General features: G+C 37.2%; 1 protein-coding gene across 1 annotated transcript in view; it reads left to right on the plus strand.

Moving 5' to 3' along the window:
• Hpse2 (heparanase 2 (inactive)) overlaps positions 1–16,404 on the plus strand; it is a 629,942-nt gene that overhangs the window by 589,774 nt on the left and 23,764 nt on the right. Inside the window, exon 10 of the mRNA XM_005335241.4 lies at positions 10,512–10,657. Coding sequence (XP_005335298.1) covers positions 10,512–10,657 — 146 coding nt within the window. The remainder of the gene's footprint in view (positions 1–10,511; positions 10,658–16,404) is intronic.

The raw sequence follows: 16,404 nt of genomic DNA on the forward strand, positions 1-16,404 counted from the left end.
CCCATCATTGTTATCTCCTAAGTATATTTCAAATCCTTTTTCACTTCAATTTAACTTCCTCAACCAAAACTATCATCATTCTTTTAAATTAACCTCCTAAGTTTCCTCCAATCCATTTTCTGTGCAGTTGTGAAAGTCAACTTGCTAAATGTTAAGTGGAATAATCTCACTATTTCCCTTCAAATTTCAGTATGGTTTCCCATTTATTTTAAGATGAATTCGAAAATCCTTAGGTCCACACGAACTGATCTATCTTTCTCATCTTGTGTCACTCTTTGCCTTTGCTTGCTGAAAGCCAGCTGAATTGGTCTGTGTTCATTTTCCCAGACATGTCAAACTCTTTCCCAGGGCCTTTGTAAATTTTCTTTATCTTGCCCAAATAACTTTCTGTCCCCTCCCCTCTTTTTCTCAAATCTTAAAAATCACTCTATGAAAGATACCATCCCCAACCTCCTGAACTGGATCAAACCTTTTGTTATGGGATCTCTTGGAATCTATCATTAGCACCATTGGCGTTAATTAACTGAAGCCAACCAAGCCAATATGGTTTGGCTTTAAGGACTGTCTTTTCTGCTAGGTTATAAGCTTACTAGTGGCAAGAACTGTATTTGACATGTCCATTACAGTATCCTGAATGCCTAACACGGAGCCTTGAACATAGTAGGCATTCTGTGATTGAATTACAGCACCTTCTATAGCAACTGGGCTACAGGAATTGGCCCATTAGTTTCAGAATTGGCCCATTAGTTTCTCAAGGAATGAAGAACTCAGCAGTTAATCCAATCAACCCTGTAACCCTCTGTCAGTTCCTGTTTTCCTAGTTATTTTGGTTTTACTCACTTCATGTACTCTCTTGTCTAGCTTCCAGACAGCAATTGAATTTTTGACAAATATTGAAGAAAAAGAAAAGATTAAAAACCTCCATCTTTTTATTGTCATATGCTATTAGTTTTTCCCCTCCAACTAATAAATGGACTCTGTTTTTCTTCAGCTTCTCATGTCTGATGCATTTAAGGAATGTCTGTCTTTGTCTCTCTTTGTCCCTTGAAAATTGCAATACATTTTCATTGGATAATTTTTTTATTGATATAAAAAGTCATTATATTTACATTTCTTATTAATAACTCACATTATCTGGTAACATCTTATTATGTTCTTTCATTCAAGGTCTTTTTTTATACATGTACGTGTGTTTATTTGTCTCCTTTTTGTTTTAGGCATAAAGATATTCTTCCCACTTTTTTGTGTCTTTCCCTTAAAAAATATTCAGAAGTCATTTCATTTATTTAATTTTATTTATGATTATATAAATGACATATATAAATAATTAAAATAAAAAATTGAAGGATGGGAAAAAGGGAAAGAAAGAAGACAAAGGGAGAGAAGGAAGCAGAAAGGAAACAATTCGATTCTGCTGAGAGCTTTTAGTTTTCATGAGAGAGGGTTGAGAATAGAAAGAGAGGATGGAGTTTTTAAAAAGAGGCAGGATAAATGAGAAACTGTGACAAGAGCAAGGATGAAAGGGGGTACGAAAATGGCCTCTGGCACTAAGTAAAAGTAACACTCTTCCATGAACTGGATCACCAATAGTCCTCCATTCCCCTGAGGAAGAGATGATAAACTAAGAGCAAATGACCACTACCCCATCTCTCTTGTGCAAAACAGTTAAAAGAGATGCCAGCCAATGGGCAGGTCATCAGTATCATTTGCCCAAAGGAATGTCTAATAAACAAATCACACAAAATGTTCCATCATTTATCTTTTTAATGTATTACTGGCACATACAAAAGATTAGCTGTGCCAATGTGTTATTTTCAAAGCAAAATGATACAATCAGAATTGTGAGTCCATCATGCAACCCCAAAACTACAACATTAGCAATAACTCCCCTCAATCTATGAATCCCTTCTCCATCCCTTCACCATTCCTGATTCCTCCTGTCACATCCTCAGTAACCATTGTCCTAAAGTTTGTTTATTCATATATAGCACACTCAATTTGATTACAGCTTATGTGTGCTTTAAAAATATATTTGAGCTAATTGTGAACTGATGTTTTCAAAAATATAAAGCAAGTATTTGCCTTCCAAATGTGAGAAATGCAGTCATTGCCAGATCATAGGCCTCACCTGGGTACAGACCTTTGAATTGGAGGTGGGATGTAGGCAATGAGGGCTTTTGCACAGTGATGCACACTCTGGAAATGGAAGTGAAGAGATCCTGCACAGTTTTCATAGACTATCGAATGGATAGACAGGGAGAAGAGGAATGTAGAAGCACTTTGAAAGTGTTTTCTCTAGAGATGGAAAATCAGCAAATCTGCCAACAGAGCAAGTTTGAGGCTTAACACTGAGTTCTCTGTTTTGCTATGCTTACTACCAAATAGTTACCAGAAAACTCCTAAAAATAAACTTTTCTGGTTTCATTCACTGAGATAAAAAAGGTTTACATGGCTTTTGTTTTGTTACAGATTTATTTTCTTTATAACATATCTATGATAATTTCTTAAGAGAAATTACATGATTGTGAACTTTTACCTTCAAGTAGAGGAAGTTTTTGTTAGTTCTTTTTATATTATGTGTAAGAAGTTTTAATAGTCTAAAAATGTAAATTCTTTTCATCTGAGTTTTAAATGTAATGTGATTCCAAGGTCCCAATAGATTTTGTTAAGACACTGAATAATCTGATTCTGAAATGTCTTTGACTGAGCAAAGGCCCAAGATTAGCAAAGCCATTTCTAAAGAATAGGATAGGAGGACATGCTCTACCAGGTTTCTCGATACAGAATAAAGCAGTAAGGAATAGTGCAGGGCAGTACTGCATTAGAGAACTCAGAAACAGACAAATGAATGTATGGGCATTATGCATCACTAAATAACAGAGAGACTAATTAATAGATGATGCTGGTATGTGGAAAACATGAAATCATATACCTATCTCACACTATACCCCAGATCAATTCTAGACTGATTAAAAACTTAACCATGAAAGAAAAAAAATACAGTTTTAAATGAAAATATAGATTATCTTTCTGAGCTAGACATAAGAAAGAACTTCTTTGTAAAAAATATTTTTTAGCTACACATGGACACAATATCTTTATTTTGTTTATTCATTTTTATGTGGTGCTGAGGATCAAACCCAGTGCCTCACATGAGGCAAGTGCTTTGCCACCAAGCCTTAACCCCAGCCCCAAGAAAGGACTTCTTAACACACAAAAAGAAAGTGATAACAAGTACACAGATACTTCTGGAAGTAGTTTGGAATAACTGATATCACTTTGAAAGGCTGTTAGGCATTACCCTGTAAAGTTGAATATTTGTATACCTATAATGGCACAATTCCACTCTTTGGTATAAATCTAAAATAAAGATTCTCAAACTTTAATGAGCATCACAGTTACCCAGAGAGCCACACTATTTGGGAGCCCCACCCCTGGAGATTCTAACTCAGTAGACCAAGAATGATTTATTTCTGCGGATTTGTATTTCTTCAAAGTCCTAGGTGTTGAGGTTGCTGCTGGTCTCTAACACAGTTGCAATAATACTCCCCTATGTTTTTTCATCTGTTTATTAAGAAATAGGAACAATAATTTTAAAGCCATGTTGCTTATACTAGCAAAAATTTGTACACAACTCAAATCAGCAAATGAATGAATAAATAAGTTATGGAATGTTCACACAATGAAATAAAATACAACATTGAAAATGAATGAACTATAGATGCATATATCAACCTGGCTGAGTCTCAAAACATTAAATGAAAAAAAAGACAAAATTATGCACATCGTGTTATCATTTTTAAAACATTAATATCAAGTACGTGTGATATATAACATCTATAAACTTGTTGTATGATAAAGATGGACTTAAGGATAGCTTATTCACTATATGATACTATAGTAACCATTTATTAAGTTATTTAAAAATAATAAAGTTAGTACCATATATCAAACCATTTCTAATGAATTAAAGGTTATATTTTTAAATTATATTAAAAAAGAACTAGAGGAAATTTAAGTGAAGATATATCTGATCCTTGCATGCAGAAGACTTTCTAAGAATAAAAGCAGAAGAAATCAAAAGAAAAACATTGATACATTTCTGTAAATTTTTTTTAATTCTTCAAGAAAAATTATAAAAAGTAAATTAAAAATTTGACAAGCATGCTACACAGGGTGATGTACATCTGTAATCCCAGTGACTCAGAAGGCAAAGGCAGGAGGATTCGAGATGGACCTATGCAATTTAGCAAGACCCTGCCTCAAAATAACAAATGTAAAGGACTGAAGATATAACTCAATGTAAAGCACCCCTGGGCTCAATCCCCAGTACCAAAAATAATTAAATATGATATGTGTATCATATACAACTAAAGGATTCTTACTACTAATATTAAAAAATATTTTGCAGAGGATTCTGGAAGATGATGGAATAGGAAGCTCTAAGAATCAATCTGTCTACCTAGATGACAACTGCACTGGCATAATCTGTCTGATGTAACTATTTTGGTACTCTGAAAGCCTACTGTTCCAAGAGAAGGCTTGGATGATGAATTGCAGTTAATTTTGTCCAATTTCAGCTCTGAGTTCATCAGTGACACTACCCATTCCTTATCCCTTAGCCCTGTGGCAGGCATCTGTGCACAGTTCCTGAAGCAGCTGAGACACAGCTTGCAGACACAAGAAGAGGCCAAAAAGACACTGTCCCCCAAGTATCAGGGATGTCTCTGTCACAGGCAAATGAGTGAGCCAAAGCTCCAAGCCTCGGTTCCTGTGTCCCAACGAAATCAAATTTAGAGTTAGACATGAAAAGCCAAGCAAGAGAATTTTATTATCAGTCATATTAAGGTTCAAACAAAAAACACCCTCAAGAGGGAAAAAGAGTGGGTCATCTCTGAGTAGAAAACAACAAATGAAATTTAATGCTACTTCCAAATTTATTACCATTTGACATTCACAGGAGAACTGGAGTTCACCTTCTGCATTCTTCACCAATTCAGTGTTTAACTCCTGCTTCATGTTGGGCGCGGGAGTTTTGGATCCTAGTTGTCCTGTCATGTCAATCATCCCATTCAAGAGGCTTCATCTACAAATCAATCCTATGTTAATGTGGGTGTTGGGGTCAATTATCAGGCAAACTTTATCTTATGGTGCTTGTACTAATAAAGAAATTTCCCTTTAGATATACACTGAGAAAAACTCAGCCATAAATTCTAACTTTACAATGATCTTTGTTGACCCTATCAGGAGTTAGCCCTGTAGGTCTTTTCCTTCTTGACAAGTATTTCTTAATTGGTTCCCTTTGTTTCCATCTATTTATTCTCAGGGTTAGTACACCTGTTGTTTTCCTACAAGTTACTCAATTATTCATTAGGCAATTTAAAGAAATCCCAGGTCCCTGGTACATTATTGGATCACATTCCACTACTCATTACAAACTACTACCTAATATCTCCTCTGGTTGTTGATTGCTGCTTCAGATCTCTCCTCTGATGGCTGATTGCTGCTTCTGATTACAGAGGTATAGACAGAGAAACAAGCAGTCATTGTTTTTGTACCATTATTGTAAACCCCTCCCTCCCAACTGAAGTGACTACAAAGGATTTAAAAGATCTGTGCTTTTTTTATTTACCACCTTCATATTTTTTCTTTTTCCCTTTTGAGTAGCCAGACATTCAAAAAACAACTGCATATGCAGAGAAAATTAGAAATTAACTAACATGCCTAGGGAAAGGTACAGGATCAGATAAAAAACAAGAAAACCTTAAGTTTATATTTCAGGCTGATCCTTGGCACAGAAAAAGTCTACAACAATTTAAAGAAATAATGAAAACAGTAAAACAACACACTGTGGGGAAGAAGAGAATGTGATTTCTAGAATTACCACATTATTAGATTCAAATGTCTGGTTTTCAATAACAAGAAAATCACAAGGCATACAATGAAACACACAAATTGGCCCATTTAAAGAATAAATAAATACATACTGTTCCTGAAAAATATCTGATGGAAGATTCACTAGACAAGGACTTTAAAATAATAGCTTAGGGTTCCTAAAAATGTGAAGAAAGTAAAGAAAATCATGTAAGAACAAAATAGAAATAGCAATAAAGAGCCTAAAAACAAACCAAAAAGAAATTCTGGAGCCAAATAATACAATAACTGAAATGAAAAAAAAATCAGTGGAGAAATTCAAAGGCAGATTTGAGCAAGCAGAAAAAAGAAAAGCAAACTTGAAGATAGTATATTGGAAATTATCAATTCTGAGGAACAGAAAAAAAAAAAGATTGGAGAAATGTGAACAGGTATCTATCTAAGTATCTATCTGTGAGATACCATGAAATGTACCAACATATGCATTACAGGAGTTCCAGAAGAAGAAAGTAAGTGATAGAATATTTAACAAAGTGATGACAGAAAACTTTCCATATTTGATGAAAGACATGAACATAAACATCCAAGAAGCTCCATAAAGTATAAGTAATAAACCTAAAGAGACCCATACCAATACACATTATAATGAAACTTTGAAAGCCAAAGAGAGAATCTTTTTTTTTTTTTTGGTGCCACACCCCTAGCCCATTTTATATTTATTTTGGGACAGGGTCTTGCTAAGTTGCTTAGGGCCTCACTAAGTTGATGAGGCTGGCTTTGAACTTACAATCCTCCTGACCCAAAGAGTGAATCTTGAAAATAGCAAAAAGCAATTCATAACATACAAGAGATTATCAGAAAATTTCTTATCAGAAACTTTGAAAGCCAGGCTGATCTATTCAGAGTACCAAAAGAAAAGAACTGTCAACCTATATTCATCATTTTTTTTTCAAAATTAAGGAAGAAATGAAGACTTTCCCAGATAAGCAAAAGTTGAGGAAGTTTGTTACCACTAAACCTGCCATGCAAGGAATGTTCAAAGGAATACTGCAGGTTGAAATGGAAGTACACTAGACAATAGCTAGAAGTCATACAAAAAATAAATATCTCACCAAAGGTACATACATGGGCAATGCTAAAAGTTAGTATTATTGTAACAACAGTTTGTAACTCTGTTTTTTATTTTCTACATGATTTTAGAGACTAAAACATTTTTTTAAAATAATTATTAGTTGCAAATTTTGCATTATTGTAATTTTGATTTGTTTCTACATAATTTTTTAAAAAAACTAGTTTTTAAAAGAATCATTAGCTAATGTTTTAGAGAACACAGTGTATAGAATGGTAATTTTGTGATATAAGCCATTGAGAGATAGGGACAGAGCAGTGAAGGAGCACTGTTGTTTTGTTTGTTTGTTTGTTTGTTTGTTTTGTTTTTGTGTTGCTGAAGTTAAACTGGTTTAAATGGAAATTAAAGTGTTGTAATTATGATGTTAATTGTAATACAATAGTGACCACACACAAACATACACACACACACACACACACACATTATAGAATACACATGAAAAGCAATGAGAAAGGAATTTAAATATTCACTACAAAAAGTCAGTAAAAACACAAAAGAAGATAGTAATGCAGGAAATGAAAGACAAAAAGCTAAAAGACCTATAGAAAAGATTAACAAAATGGTAGAAGTCATTCTTCATCAATGATTATTGTAAATATAAGCGGGTTAAATTCTCCAGTCAAAAGACAAATTGGCCAAAAGGATTCTACAAAAAAAAAACACAATCCAGTTGTATGCCATATATAAGAGACTTTAGTCCAAAGACAAACAGATTGAAAGAATGGAAAAAGAAAATTCCATGCAAATGGTAACCAAGAGAAAATAGGAGTGGCTACAGTAATATTAGACAAAATGATTTTAAATCAAAAAAGTTTATAGCAGACAAGGAAGGCCATTATGTAGTAATAAAAGTTTGGATACAGCAAGAGAATTTAGCAATCATAAATATTCACACATTTAATAACATCAAAATTTATATGAGGCAAAACCTTACAGAAATGGGAAGAGAAATATACACAGTTCTACAATAGTAGTTGAATACTGTAATCCCCACTCTCAGTAGTGGTTAGAATAACTGGCAAGAAAATAATTAAGGACACAGAGAATGTAAGCAACACAATAGACCAACGGGATCAAACAGAACATTCTACCCAACAACGGTAGCATAAAATTCTTCTTGTTGCACATGGAATATTTTCTTCAAGATAGACCACATGTGAGGTCACAAATAAAGCCAAAACATGGAACATAAAGAATGGAAATTTTGACCTAGGGTACAACATAGATGAACCTTGAGGATATTATGCTACATGACATAAGCAAGTCATAAAAAAGTAAAATAAGGTATGATTCCACCTATATGAGGTACATAGAAAGTAGGATAGTGTTTTCTAGGGGATTAGGAGAGAAAGGAATTGGGGAGTTTAAGTTTAGTGGGTATAGAGTTTGAGTTTTAAAATTGGTCAAGATGGTAAATTTAATTTTATGTGAATTTAAGAAATTCACAATAAGAAAAGCTGGGGAGAAATACTGGTCATTAAGAATTAATTCCATCAATTTGTTTTATGTGTCGATTCAAAACCTCTTTAAGATTTTGCCCAAGAATCCTCAACTCTTCTTAGAGAATATTCTGGCACTTAGCTGTCTCATAGTTTGAAGTTAATAAACCTGAGAGAAAATTCAACCCTATCACTTAATAATGGCAAAAAATATTCATGTTGATTTCTCTGAAATATATATTTATCTTTACAAAATTATTGAGAATTAAATATAATATCTCTTTTTCCTAAATGTGAGTGGCTTGCTATAAATGTGTCTTATCTTAAGTGAAAATCACCATGATGCAAAAATCACAGCCATTCCAAATGCAAAGTTTGAGAGCAAGCCTTTATAGCTTTTTAATATTTCCTAAATAAAAACCAGGTGTTTGTGATAAGACATTGAAATGAAGGATAAGAAAAAGAAACATGCTACAAGTGAGTTGGAATTGGAGAAATAGACGTGTTTTGTACTTTCACCTTTCTTGTCTTTGAAATGCTCTGAGAATGCAGGAATCAGAAACTGAATCACAGTAACTCCATATACTACAAATAACTGTCCCCTCCAGAGTACATAAATGTATTGTACAGCCATGGGGGGCAAATAAATCTCTGTTTGCTTTCACGGGTTAGCACTGACTAGTTTTGTGGCCTGAGATACACCTTTAAACATTCTGAGCCCATTATCATATCTATTGAACAGGAATAATAATCCCTAAGAACCTTTATTATTTTTTTCAAAAGGCATGTTGTGAATCAGTAAGAAAAAGGTGGAAATTCCATTGGAATGTAATAGATATTTCACAAAGTAATTTGAAAAACAAAGAAACTATAACCAAATCAGAGTAAATTAAACCAAAGATATTTTCTCCTTCTATGTGATTGACAATAATTGAATATTTGTCATTTTAGATATTAGGAGACCATATTTAACAGCCATCCAAGGGCCACTTAAAATTAATTAAGGTAAATAGTTGGGCAGGGCTTAGATCCTGCTACTCAGAGAAGATTTGGAGCTATTCTGGTGACAAGGAGCTTTGAGAATTTGTTCTCATTTATACAATTCACCAGAAATTTGGGGGCAACTAATGTTATAGATGACCACACAAGAAAAAAAACAAAGATGTAAAGATGAGGGCAGAGAAGATGAGGATGTCTTGAACACTCTAGAGTCTGCACTGAATAATGTTCACTGAATTCCAAGGTAGGTGGGGCAAATGAATTAGGAAGCCTTATTTACATGATGAGTTATAAACAGTGAAGTCATTACTCCATAGTAGTTGTTAAGAGCTTACACAATAAAAATATAAATTTTATATGAAATATAAATTTTATATGTGATAGTAGCAACAACTGAAATTAAGGTGGTGATAGGCTTTTCTAAACTCACACACACCCATGTTATAGAAAGAATATTTATTAAGCAGTTACATATGGAACCTGGAATGGTAAAATTATCACATTCTTTTTAGTTGAGAATTATTCTTTTTATTGTAGAATACAAAGGATAACCAAGAATGGCATGCAAACATGATTCTGTTTGCCTATCTGGCTCTGGAATCAAGGACTCTGAGTTCCTTGCTGGAGAAGTTTCATCTCCCTCCCCTTAGGCTAGTGGGTCCCCATTGATGATATTTGGAGAATACTATTTTGGATTTTCATAATTGGTAGCAATCCTCGGGTTAGAATGCTTCCATTCTTCAGTTAAACCAAAGCTATAAGCCACTTAAAGCCATAGGAAACAAAGTTGAAAATAGAAGGCCCTAGATGGTTATTTCATATATGAAAAGCTTTGATTCATCTGTTGGTGTGCAGCTGTGGGTCCACTCCACTTCCCTTCCTCATTTAGTCAGTGAAAAAGGCCACTTTAGACAGAACCCAGTTCATTAGCAAATCAGAGCAAGCATTTCAGTGGGTGACCATGCTGGACCCCTGGTAGGAAGTGGTTTCTGATGTGTTTTTCATGTTCACTCAGAACACCTAAACATGAGTCTCTCCCTGACTCTCCTCCACCTCTCTGTTCTCCTCAGGACTACTGGCTCTCTCTCCTTTACAAGCGCCTGATCGGCCCCAAAGTTTTGGCCGTGCATGTGGCTGGGCTCCAGCGGAAGCCAAGGCCAGGCCGAGTGATCCGGGACAAACTAAGGATTTATGCTCACTGCACAAACCACCACAAGTAAGTCTTAACAGAGAGGGAACAGAAAGGCCACCATGGCTCTGCCCTCATTTGGTATACCTTCAAGGAATATTTATGTTCATTATTCGTAGTTAAAAACTGCCTCTAGACTCACCATACTCTGCAGGTTTCAAATGATTTTTGATAAGTAGATTTTTCTCCAAGTCAACTCCCCTTCTCATATTTACAGGATTTATTCATAAAAGGTTAATAAAATACATGCTATTCATTCATTTTCTTATTCATCCAATAAATTTTTATTGGTCATTTTCTCTGTGCCAGTTGATATAATGCCCACAAGGTTTTTTCTGTGTGCGTAAGACTCAGGCAAGGTGAGTGGCCAAATCTCACCCTATGACCCACCAGCAGAATTTGAGAAAATAAGTTTCCATTTCTAAGATGTATGCTGGAGAGCTACACCACTAGAATCCTAGCCCTAGACCAGACTTTCTCAAACTGGAGTCCCTAGAACTAAAAGAGTACCCAAAGATAGTCATGCCAGCTTTAGAGCCATTTCAGTATTTCAAAAATCTTCTTCATTATTTTAAGTGTTAAAAGGCTAAATAAAATGTAGGCTTCTTTTTCGGGGGGATGGGGGTGCTCACATGTATCTATCCAGTGAGGTAACATTAGAGTTGTCTTTAAAATAAATAGGAAAATTAATTATCAGTAAATAAAGTTTGCCAGTAAAAATTTTAAAACCATAAGGGAAAGACATAAAACTGGGCCTAAAGCAAAACTCATCTGGCCAAGTAGGTCTTTCTGACATAACTTCCTGTTTAAGGCAAAGTAAGCTGCTCTGGACAAGAGAATTCTTTCTCTTACTGCAGAGAAAAACCTTGGGGCAGGGACAGGTAGCTAGTGCCTCCTGCTAGACCTCCATTCCTGGGCCTATCAGGACTGATCAAGTGGAGGGGAAGCCAAAGAGCTGCCATGGTCAGATTACACCAGATGCTACTTCTCTGTCCTTGATGAGACAGGAGCCAAGCCAGTTAATTCCTCATGATAAGCTATTTCAAAGAAGCACTCTGAGCAGTGGGGGTTGGGGACAGTTGTCATGCCTGTAGATACAAGTGCCTATTGTAGGTGAGGGGAGGCTGTTTGGGCAGAGGCCAGAAGCTTTCAACATCCCTTTTGCTCAGCAGGAAGCTCGATCCCATACCTGACAGAGAGTGACTGCTTTATGGCCTTGGCCTGAAGTTATCTGATCATCACACAAGGCAGCATTGTATTTCTTGTCTCTGCCTAGCCCTGAGGTAACCACCCAAAGGTGGACCCCCAGCCTCAAGACAGAAAAATTGATCTTTGCACCTTCCGTCCCTGTTGGAAAACACTCCAGGCTGTGGCCTTTTCCCTGAGGACCCAGGGCAAAACTGTCAGTAGCCTTATGGATTTAGCAGGAGTTGTATGTCCTCAGGGAGGGCCACTCACATGGTCTCAAGTCAATGTTCATTCCAGTGTTCTTTGACATTCTCATGGAAGTTGTTACAATATTCTCGGGATACCATGAACCCTGGGCCAGTGTCTCATTCATTTTTATAAACTTGATGTTAAATATAGTGACTGGCATGAAAAAGGTCTTATAAATATTTGATAAATGAAAGAAAGACTGGACAAATGTAGAAATAGGGCTTTGAGATGTTACTGCTGGTTAATGGCTCTTGCCTCTGTGGTGTCACCACATTAGCCAGGGAAGGTGGTGTGGTAGAATGGTTAGGAGTTCTCCCATTTACTACCATGAGACCTCGAACAAGTGAGTAAAATCATCAGGATTGGATCCTCTCTCTCTCCATCCTGGCTGACTTCCACTTTCTATGGGAAGTCACTGAGGAACCTTTCCAGGGAAGAGGTGCCAGCAGGTTTCTATCGATACCTCTTCCATTCCCTGTTAAAAAGAAAGAAAAAAAAAAGCTTTCATAATCCATGTCACACGTGATGCTAAGGATAAAAAAAAATGAGGCAAAGGTCTTCTTGTTCCTATTAGGTCTGGAAGGAAAGACCACAGTGGACCCACTGAGCCACAGAGGTTGCAGGTCTCCTCCCTGTGGTGGGTGCAGGTGCCTGGAGAGGTTTGTGCCCCCACATCCATCCTCCACAATCATCATTAGGAAGCTCTACTGACTCATTTAGTTCAGGTGTGGCCAAAAAAAGCCAAAGTCACAGAATTATCCCAAAGTGAGCATGTTCCTTTCATGCAAATCAGCCTTGACCAGTACTCTGAAAATGAATGTCCTGGGACAAAACAGGAATTGGATGAAAAAGTATAAACTTACTAGTAAAGCAATCCAAAGAAAGTGTCTATTAGAACAACAACTCCTACACTCCAGGGTGTATTGGACACTTGCTCTGTGACAAGCATCCTGCCAGATGTTTGCATTTACATTATCTTCTTGAGTTCTTAGGGTTCTGTGGTATCACCCCAGTATGTGAATAACAGCATTAATGATGCAAAGAAGAGAATTCTTAAAGGCCATTTATCCCAATGCTCTATTGAACACAGGAGTCCTTTGTCTCCTTGAAATTCAGACATAAAACACTGACTTGGACACCTCACCACCTCTGAGGGAAGCCTCTTGCATTGAAGATCATTTCTGACCTAGCAGAACCTTGTCTCGTAATTGATTTAGGAAACAAAGCTGCTCATATCAACACCAGCAGGTGCTTTTCTGCTTTCTGCTCTGGAATTAACAAATTAGGACATGGGCAGAATGGCAGATCTTGTTCAGAGAACAATAAAGTTTTGACAGAGAAATCTTTTTATGAGCCATTCTGCTGAGACAATATATGTTTCTGGGGTGGAATTGAGGTCCTTAGCCAAGTTTAGAACCAGTTGGAACCTGGTGGATGTTGAAGCAAACTTGAGCCTTTTGGGGTTCAAGTTCGTTTATTGTTGGCAAAACACAACTTCCTGTTTTTCAGAAGAAATTTTTTTAAAGGCTCATAAAAAAGGTTCCTGAGGCTTCTTGGACATCAAATGACTGTTACAAAACAATATTTTGATGAGTTAAGTGTAAATGAATCAGAAACATGTGGATTAAATTTCCCTTAAAATACACAGGGGCTTTGAAATTAAGGGGAAAAATGTTTGGCAAAACAGGACCTGACTTTTACCGAACCCAAAACCTTTGAATTAGATTTGGAGACAATGGAGCAACCCAGTTTTCAAGCACATTGCCTTTCACTGGGAATGACCATGGACTGCAGAGCATCATCCTCTCTTCCTTTTCCCAGACTCCTAGCTTCACTGGAGATGTTTCTAGAACACAACTGTTTTCTATCTGGAACTCAAGATGCACTTCCCATATGACATCTCCCACCTCTTACTTTCAAGATATTCTGAGTACAGCCTCCCTTCCCTGACTCACTTCCTCCTCCTCCCATGGTAACACAGAGAAGATGTCAGGCAGGAAAGGAGCAGCCAGAAAAGATGAACTCCAGATACATGGATTGGCTGCTGGCGAAAAAGTTTCACCATGAGTGAGACATGGAGTAAGAGAGAAGTTCTATAGAGACAGTTTCTCTCCGGAAAGGGGCATTTACTAAGAAAACCAAAAGCCACCTAGACCTGACAACATCAGGAGTCAAAATGGCCTCCTGACCAAGCCTTCAGACACCAATTTCTTAAGAAACAGATACTCTCCAGGGTTAGTTTTCTATAGCAGAGAATATGCATTCTTCAAGAATCTGCATTCTCCACACATACTGTCAGGTTAATGTCATCCCCAGCCAAGCATGTGTCTTTGTAGCCATAGTCCTCTGCTTCATGTCTTTGCCCCTCAGCCAGGCAGGGCGGGGGATGGCTGAGGCAGTGCCAATTCCTACCTGAGGAGGGTCCTCGAGTTCTGTGAGAGCCTGTGCACTTTAGTCCCCCAGGGCTGTATGGGTTTGTCTCCCCCAGGGGATCTATGTAAATGGAAATCAGACCACTGCCAAGCAGCTTGAAAAGACAACTTTCCTGCAGCAATGCTGTGATTTCAGGTCTCTCTCCCACCCACCACTTCCCCACATTCCCACCCTTCTTTCTGAAGTCTCCAAGGGCTCCTTCTGCCCCAGCTCTGCAGAGGAGAAACTCATAAATGCAAGCATGTGGCTCTCTCCTCCTCCAGTGCTGGCTTTTGAGAGTGTTGTTTGATAGTTTGCAAAAGGGAATTACTGCAGTCTGGCAAAACTGGTGCCCACCATGCCTATTTTGCTCACACTCTAAAGCCCAGAGCACCCGCAGCTAATGGTATCTTCCTCAAGTTTCCATGTTAGCTGAGTTGGAAGCCCAAGAGGAATCCAGTTGGTATTCTTCTTTAGTGATGGTCAGCACCAACACAGACCACCAATATCTTTCTTTAGAGCTCTGGTGACACAAGTCTGCTCACATCATTGATATTCTCTTCTGACTCATGTAGCTACAAAAGCTAGTTCATGTGCTCTAGGGGATTCCGAAAGACTGGCAGAGGAGGTACTACTGCATAGGAGAAACTTATCAGAACATAATGCAGTCATCCAGAAATCTTTGAACACAATAATGTTCCCTCCTAAGAATGCAAAAAGGATCATCTGATGCACAGCCAGCAGAATATTCTGGGAATTCTCCTCATAATTTTAAATGGAGTGTTCTAAGTGAGTGTAAGCGCATGGCACACAAATGACAGAGGCAGGAAGCAGATCCCAGATCAGCAAGCATCTCTTTATTCAGCGGAAAGGTCCATTTGACAAATACCTGGTGTGGCTCATTTTCAGGGATAAAATGGCTGCTGGCCACCAGGTTCTGGACTTTATATACACCCTTAGCAGAGCCAGGCCATGGGACGAGTTTTGGTGTCAGAATCATTCAGGCCAGGGTGGAAAGACAGGTAGGTAACCTTATCCTTCAGTAAGAAGTTATCAAACCCAAATCATTGACCAAATATCTCAGAAAGACTTTTTAAAATACAGGTTCACAGGCCACAAACCTAAATGGATTTAATCTGAATCTCTAGGGAATAGCCTTGGAATTTTGCATGTCTTTTAAAAATTCCAAGTTATCATACTGACCTGCCCTTGGCTGCTCAACTCTTAATTAGCACCTTTAGAAGCAGAGATGAGTGACCCAGGGAACCAGGGGTGCTATGTCAGCAAGGAACAATGTTCTCCTCTGAGCAAAGTTGACTTAGAGTTTCTCTGAACTCCTTCTTTGAAGATGGGACTGGGTCATTTTTCTCTGTTTCCTCTCATTAACCCATCCAGATGGGGCCCTCAGGGACCCCTGAGAAACAAGGCATTTTTTTTTCTTTTTCTGCTGAGAGAAGGAAATCATTATAGTGTCATCAGTGCTTGCTGAAAAGTTCTTACACATAAGCATATAGCTCTTTTAGGCTTCTGGACATCCTGTGCAGGTTTAAAAGAAATCCAAAATGGTGAATAGTTTATAATCTTGAGGCAGGTAAAATAGCAAAAGCAGGAGTCAACAAAGATAAATAAATTCAACTACACAAAATTTCTTAACTTTTATATATCAGAATACAATGTAAACAAACTGAAATGCTCAAAGAAAACTGGGTTAATCTGTGCAATACACTTGTATACAATGGTTTGCTGTGTTTAATAAGTACATAGTTTTCATAAATGAATAGGAAAATGGGCAAAAGACATGAACAGGCAGTTTACAAAAGAAGAAAGGCGATGGAAATGGGCAAATGAAGAAATGCTGCACCTTAGTATGAATTGGAAAAAAATACAAATTAATAAAACATCAAGATCCCATTTTCACCTCTCAG

The sequence above is a fragment of the Ictidomys tridecemlineatus genome, chromosome 1 (assembly GCF_052094955.1).
Source record: "Ictidomys tridecemlineatus isolate mIctTri1 chromosome 1, mIctTri1.hap1, whole genome shotgun sequence".
Classification (NCBI taxonomy): domain Eukaryota; kingdom Metazoa; phylum Chordata; class Mammalia; order Rodentia; family Sciuridae; genus Ictidomys; species Ictidomys tridecemlineatus.